This window comes from Tupaia chinensis, unplaced genomic scaffold (assembly GCF_000334495.1).
Source record: "Tupaia chinensis unplaced genomic scaffold, TupChi_1.0 Scaffold000239_1, whole genome shotgun sequence".
Taxonomy (NCBI): domain Eukaryota; kingdom Metazoa; phylum Chordata; class Mammalia; order Scandentia; family Tupaiidae; genus Tupaia; species Tupaia belangeri.
This window is the reverse complement of record NW_006159717.1, coordinates 100,979-108,240: the sequence shown is the minus strand read 5'-3', so window position 1 is coordinate 108,240 and position 7,262 is coordinate 100,979. Positions and strand designations below refer to the sequence as shown.

The following is a 7,262-nucleotide window of genomic DNA, read 5'->3' as shown; positions in this document are numbered from 1 at the left end:
AAAAAAAAAAAGAATAGATGTGCCAGTCCATGCGCCTCCAGAGTGGAGAGATGCATTGTTCTCTACCCTCACCATCAATTGTTATTCATGGTCAGACTTTTCCATTTCAGACATTTGAATGGTTGTAGTGGTATCTCTTTGTGACTTTAATTTGCATTTCACTGAGTAGTAATGATGTTGAATACTATTTTATGTATCTTTTAGGCATTTAGATATAATCTTATTTTTAAAGTTTTACTTTGTTTAGGGGACCAGCAGGCGGCATGGTGGTTAAGGCGCTGGACGCTCCCACATAGCCAACCACAGTTCAGGTCCCGGGCCTGGTGGCTTGCTTTCTCATTTTCTCTCACTCTCTCTCTGTCTCTCTCTGGTCAAATTAAAAAAATAAATGAATGAATAAAAATGGCTCGCAGGTGGCATGGTGGATAGGAGCGCTGGACTCCCACATGGCCAACCACGGTTCAAGGCTCGGACCTAGTGGCTTGCTTTCTCACTTCCTCTCTCTCTCTCTGTCTCTCTCTGATCAAACTGGAAAATAATAATGATAATAATAATAAATAAAGCTAAATAAAATAATTCTTTTAAAAAATTAAATTAAATAATTATTTTAAAATTAATTTAATTTTGTTTAATTCAGTGTTTCACAAATATTGTCACATGCAAAATTTTCAAAGCCTCTTTTTGTTGCCCCACAATGCACGTGTGCACAAACATGTACATACACACGTACATGTGTATGTGCCAAATCATGTGTTTTTTTGGTTTGGTTTCTTGGTTTTTGCTATAGGGCACATGCACTTGCCAGAGAGAGGGAAGGTGAGAGATCACCACCCAGGGGAGTGGCCACACCGCAATCTCTTCTCTTCCTGTCTGGTCTCTTCTTGGGATTTTGGCCCTGCATGCACTTGTGCCTGGTGTCATTTTCAGGCCACCGAGTCCATGACTTGACCTGCGCAGTCAGCATGTGGGATACAAGGGCCTTAACCTCCACGCCACCTACTGGCCCAAATCATGTAGCTTTCTTACTTGGCACTTCGGTGTCTTTTACAGGGTTCCTAGAATATTCATGTGTTAGAAGAAATCTGGGGGCTAGCAGGTGGTGTGGTGGTTAAGGCTCTGGACTCCCGACCGCATGGCTGACCGTATTTCGAGTCCCAGACCTGGCAGCTTGCTTTCTTACTCTCTCTCGTGCACATGCCCTATAGCAAATTAAAGTAATAGTAATAATAATAAATAAAATAAATAGTTCTTAAAAAATGAAATTTGGGGATGGCTGGGGGGAATGAAGATTGCAAGGTGGGTGTGGCTGGTTGCTTGTTCCACTGGGGATATTAGCAACAAAGCATCTCACCTGAGCCCGGGCCTGCGTCCCTCCTCTTCAGTCCATGCGCTCAGCACTGCAGCCTCTGTGAATCTGGCCTGGGTTGAGCGCTGTGACCCAGGGATACAACAGAATGGCCAGGAGGCAGACATGGGACCAGGTCCAGTATTCGGGCCTACTTTCTCCTAATCCACCTGCTCACCCCACCCAGGCTGCAGATCTCAGCTTGCTTGTTCCTTCTTCAAGAAGCCCCCAATGGGACCAGCAGATGGCGTAATGGTCCCATATGTTGCTGGACTGACCCAGGGGCTTAAACTCATGCCAGGAGCATGTGCGTGCCTGCCCAAAATCCCAAGAGGAGAATGGAGAAGGGATTGCGGCATGGCCATCACTCCAAGGGGTGCTTTCTTGCTTTCTGGCTCTCTGTCTCTCTCTGTCTCTCCAGTGAAATGCATGTGTCCTATAGCAAAAATTTCTCTAAAAAAAAAAAAAAGAAGAGGGACCAGCAGAGGGCGTAATGGTTATATTGTTGGACTCCCATATAGTCAACAACAGTTCGAGGCCTGGACCCAGCAGCTTGAAACTCACACCTGGCACATGTGTGGGCATGCCCAAAATCGAGAGAGGAGAATGGAGGAGAAGAGACTGAAGTGTGGCCATCTCTCTGGGGGATGATTTCTTGCTTTCTGTCTCTGTCTCTCTGGCAAGTAAATTGCACCCTCTAGCATAAAATCTCTCTTAAAAAAAAGAGCCCCCAGTGTAGGTTGACCAGGTCTGCTGTGCTGCCTACAGACACCATACCTGCTCTCCACTGCCTCTGCCGGGCGATTTGTCTGTCTGCCCTGCCACAGGGTGAGCTCCGAGAGGAGGGATTGCGGCTGTTTTCTCGCCATGTTTCTAGTGTCTGGACCAAGGCCTGGCATGCAGAAAGGACTCTGTAGACATGAGAATGAATGAATCAGGCTGCTGGGCAGGGAGAGAGCCGCGTGTGCGCTGTGGCACAGTGTAATCTGGCCTCCTCTCTCGTGTTGGTCTTTCAGCTGTGGTAGCCAGGACCCCTCCAGAGCCAAGACCTTCTCCAGAAGGTGACCCTTCCCCGCCACCACCACCGATGTCAGCCCTGGTCCCCGACACTCCCCCGGACACCCCTCCTGCCATGAAGAATGCCACTAGCACTAAGCAGCTTCCACTGGAACCAGAGGGCCACCCAGAGCAAGTTGCGTCTGGGCCGGTCCCCCTACAGGAAGAGTACCCGTCCTCAGAACCCAAGAACAGGGGACCCACCCCACCAGCCACAGGCCTGAGAGATGCCAGGCCTCCTCGAAGGAGTAGCCAGCCGTCCCCGACAGCAGTACCAGCCTCCGATAGTCCCGCCAAGCAAGGTGTGTATGATAGCCCCAGTTCTGGGCCGGAACCCTTGGCTCAGGGTCCTAGCTCTGGGTGCTGTGGCCTGAGGGGCTCCCTGTGCCCTGGAGGAAATGAGAGAGGGTGGGGATGGCCTGGGGAGAGGGCCCTGGGTGGAGTCTCCTTTGGGGACAGCCGCTGACCTGTCTGCCTTGTTCCCTCTGCTAAGACATGAAGAAGGCGGGAGAGAGACACAAGCTGGCCAAGGAGCGGCGAGAAGAGCGGGCCAAGTACCTGGGTGAGTGCATCTTCCTGTCTCCTCGCCATCGGGTCCTGCCAGTCACACCGACACTTCCGGGACTCTGGGCGCTGGGTGCTGTGTCGAGAGCAGGACGTGCACTGCCTCGTGCAGTCCAGCCCGCCTGGAGGAGGGAGCAGCCCGCAGGTGACGCGTCCGTGCTTGCCTGAGCCCTGAGGCCGGCAGAGTAGGTGACAGTCAGACCCCAGTCCCATGCTCCTGCTCACAGTGGGTGGGGCTCTGTCCGAGCACCCCCCCAGCCACATGGAGATCTCACACCACGAACAGAATTCTTCAACCCTGAGAGAGCACCAGTCCCACGGGGGAGAAGCAGGCACCCCGGGCCTGCCTGCAGGGAGCCATTCAGGGAGGGAGGTGTCCCAGAGTGGAGGTGCCAGCTGAGCAGGCAGGGGAGATACATTTGGCCTGCCCCGGCAGAAGCCCTCACGTGCAGCTGGTGCAGCTGGGCTCTTCTCCCCTCAGCGGCCAAGAAGGCAGTGTGGCTGGAGAAGGAGGAGAAGGCCAAGGCGCTGCGGGAGAAGCAGCTGCAGGAGCGCCGGCGGCGGCTGGAGGAGCAGCGGCTCAAAGCCGAGCAGCGCCGGGCAGCCCTGGAGGAGCGGCAGCGGCAGAAGCTCGAGAAAAACAAGGTACGTTCATGCCGACCCACAGCAGGGACGCGCACGCGTCCTCCCTGGCAGAGTTGCACACACATCTGTCCCCGCCTCTGCCACCCGTGTGTGTCAGAAACTACCTGCGTTCATCTCCGAGGCCGCGTCCCTGTGTTACAGCGGCCGGGAACCTGTGCCACGGCAGACGCTTTTCATCTGGACGTGCCACAAAGGCCCCTGCGCACGTGGGCTGCCACACGTGCGTCCGTAGACATGCCCACGTGTGTGCAGATATGTGTGTGTGAGTGTGAAGGAAATAGGCCTGGTTCTGCCTGGGACCCTTAGGCTGAAGGGAAAACACAGCCCTGAGGTCGGGACCCTCAGTGACATGGCCCGCACAGGGCCCCAGGCAGGAGTCCCACCCCTCCCTCGGAGAAGCAACTCATACCCAGGAAATGACTCAAGAACAGTGAAGGGCTCCCAAGAACAAGCCAAGAGGAATCTGTGGCACATGGTCCTTAATCACACTGTGGACCGGTAGCCTTGGTTACCTGCAGTGAGTCAGGGAGCTCCGGGCTGCGGGGGCTGCGGGGAGGAGGCATCGTCAGAGGAGGAGAAGGGCCTTTCTCCCAGGTATGAAGACCTGGCCTGCACACAGACCTCTCTCCTCCCACCCCGCCCAGGAGCGCTATGAAGCAGCCATCCAGCGGTCAGTGAAGAAGACGTGGGCCGAAATTCGGCAGCAGCGCTGGTCCTGGGCGGGCGCCCTGCACCATGGCTCCCCGGGGCATAAGACCAGTGAGTGGGCCGGGGGTGCCGGAAGGGTGGGTGAGGCTGGGGCCTGGTGAGTGGGGAAGGGAACGTCTGTCCGAGGAGCTGTGGCTCCCTGCAGCCGTGTGCCTTGCTTCCTGTCACTTGTGCCTTCTGGAATGGTGTGTCAGCCAGATTGTGCCTCCCAAGGACTGCTGCTATCCGAGCAGAGTGGACTCTCCATTGGGTTTGCTCTTCAAACCTCCGTCGTTTTAGGGTTAGCCCTCTTTGCTCCTGTCTATTTCTATTAGTTGATGATACGTAAAAGAGGACTTTAATGCCCTGCAGACACGTGGTATTTAAAGAAAACTCTCACCCCCTGTCTTGGAAGGTAGATTTTTGTCTCAGTGTTCTTCATGTAGGGCCATCATGGATTTGGGTCTGGTTCTTTGCTGGCATGTATGTAGCTCGTCCTGGATGTTTTTCTGCAGTGGCGAGGCTCCGTGTTTCCAGCCGTGTGCCCTCGCGTGTTTGCCTTGGTGTGTCTGTGGTCTTATGTACCTCCTTGAGGGCTCCTGAGTCCGGCAGACCTGGGTTCCAGCTCTGGCACTTGCAGTGTGACTTGTAACTTCTCGATGCCTCACTTTCTTCTTCTGTAAAATGGGGATAACCATGCAACTTGCCTCCGAGGTTGGAGGTAGATGTTTGGAGGCTCCGGTGAGGTAACATGTGTGGTGCCCAGCACCGTGCCTGGCACACAGGAACACCAACAGATGTCAGCTGTTAGACACGATCAGGCCGTTCACTGTGTTGGTGCTCTGTGTGCATCTGGGTCTGACCCTCATCTGTGGCTGCATCTCTATACCTGTGCATGTCTGCACACATATGTGCATGCTTGCGGGCCTGCCCTCTGCCTGCGTCTGCATGTCCGTCTTTGTGTGTCTGTATGAGTACGCGGGTTTGTGCAAGTGACTGTGATGGTATGGGTTATTTGTGCATCTGTCCCCGTACGTGGGTGGCGTCTCCTAGTGCCTGGGCCGGGCAGTGTCCTCAAGTGCCAGTGCTGGGTGGTTGTGCGGAGGGGTTGCAGTGCCCAGCCTCGGAGAATGGCTTCCTTCGGTCTGGCCAGGAAGGCTGTAGTTTCTCTAGTTTTACTCCACCTCCTCCCTCTGTTCCTTCTCCGTCGGCTCCCCCAACCCAAGTCATCTCTGGTCACCTACCCCCTACCCTCCCTCTCCCAGGGCCAAGTCCACTCCCCCCCATCCTAGCCTGCCCACTCCTCCTTCTCCCACCCTGCCTCGGAGCACCCTGCATGGAAGGCCTCAGTGCCCCCCCTGGCTCCTGTCTGGCCCGGCCCTAATGCCGTGTCTTTTCCCCTCCAGGTGGGAGCAGGTGCTCCGTGTCGGCAGTAAACCTGCCCAAACACGTGGACTCTATTATCAACAAGCGGCTCTCAAAGTCCTCTGCCACGCTCTGGAACTCCCCCAGTAGAAGTAAGAGAAGGCCCAGCCCTCCCCCCTCCAGAGCCCCTTGTGGCCCCCACAAGCCTCCTCCAGAGCTTAGCAAGAACACCAGGTCCCTGGAGCCCTCACATACTCCAGGTCCCATCCCCATTCTACCCCACCTGGGACTCTGCGTCCCTTGGGGGAGCCGGCATTTGAGTCTGGACCCAAGAACAGAGTTGTGCCCTGTAGGAGAGGAGAACAGAGACAAAGGACAATGCCCCAGAGGGCAGAGAGCCTGGCAGAGGCCTCAGAGCAAGTTGGGGGTGGTGGCCGGGGGTGGGATTGGGCAGGCAGCCTTATCTGCAACCACAGCCAGCTGGCCTGGGCCAGCCTTAAGCAGGTGGCCTTGCCCCCATGTGCCAGACTGGCCTGGGTGCTGCGTGTGTGTGTGTGGGGGGTCCCCTTATTCTGGCTCCGACCTGAAAGGTCCATGCACCCCTGCCCTCTCTGCCTTCAGGGCCCTCGCCATGGCTTGGCTGGTTCTAGAGTTGTGGCCAACCAGGGTGGCACAGCCCCTGCGTCCCCACCATCCCCTGGTGCTCCCATGTGAAAACGCCATGGGAGGAGTTATTTATAAATTTCTCTAGCTTTTATTTGGTTGCTCTGTTGCTCAGCAACCAAATCAGCTGCTGCACCAACCCCACCTGACCAAAGCTTAAAAATAACCCAGCAGCTGAAGGGACAGAGCAGGTTGGCCCAGGGCAGCCTTTCACTGGCACTGGGTTCCTAAAAGTTGGGTCATAGAAGCACAAGGCCCCTCACTGCCCACATCCATGGAGCATGCCTCCCCCAGGCCAGCCCTCCCACAGCAGGAGGGCAGGACCCTAGGTGGGACATGGAGTGGGCAAGCCCTGCCCCAAGCCTGGGTGGCTCCATCCTGTACTCACAGCCCAGAGCCCTTTCACCTGGGGCCAGTGTTAGGGGGGCTCTCCCGCCGTGCAAGGCTTTGCCCTGGAAAGCTGTTTCCTGGGTCTACAGTGGACGTCCAGACCTCAGGCAGGACAAGTGTAGCTCCCGGTGTGACTAGGGGAGAGCCTTCCGGGTGAGAATCCTTGGGCTTGGCTCGGAGGTAGTACCTGGTTCCCGCCCCCCACCCCATGCCTCTGCCTGCCTCCTGCGTCCGGTCCCGGGGTGACCGACTTCTGGCCTTTTCCCCTCAGATCGCAGTCTGCAGCTGAGCGCGTGGGAGAGCAGCATAGTGGATCGTCTGATGACGCCCACCCTGTCCTTCTTGGCTCGAAGTCGCAGCGCGGTCACATTGCCCCGCAACGGCCGGGACCAGGGTAGGGGCTGCGGCCCTGGGAGAGCTCTCACGAGGGGCCGGGCAGGGGCCGGCCTTGCGCCTGGGCCCCACCCCGACCGCGCTCATCCTTCTGCAGTCGTGCCTGTGTGCCCGCGCTCAGCCTCGGCCACCCCCTTGACGCCGTGCAGCGCAC

General features: G+C 56.5%; 1 protein-coding gene across 1 annotated transcript in view; it reads left to right on the top strand.

Annotated features, from left to right (window-relative positions):
• The window catches only part of MAP7D1 (MAP7 domain containing 1), a 29,812-nt gene that overhangs the window by 17,433 nt on the left and 5,117 nt on the right, over positions 1-7,262 (top strand). Inside the window, exons 2-8 of the mRNA XM_027771940.1 lie at positions 2,362-2,703; positions 2,895-2,963; positions 3,447-3,610; positions 4,255-4,369; positions 5,704-5,814; positions 6,987-7,109; positions 7,206-7,254. Of these exons, the coding sequence (XP_027627741.1) occupies positions 2,362-2,703; positions 2,895-2,963; positions 3,447-3,610; positions 4,255-4,369; positions 5,704-5,814; positions 6,987-7,109; positions 7,206-7,254 (973 nt within the window). The remainder of the gene's footprint in view (positions 1-2,361; positions 2,704-2,894; positions 2,964-3,446; positions 3,611-4,254; positions 4,370-5,703; positions 5,815-6,986; positions 7,110-7,205; positions 7,255-7,262) is intronic.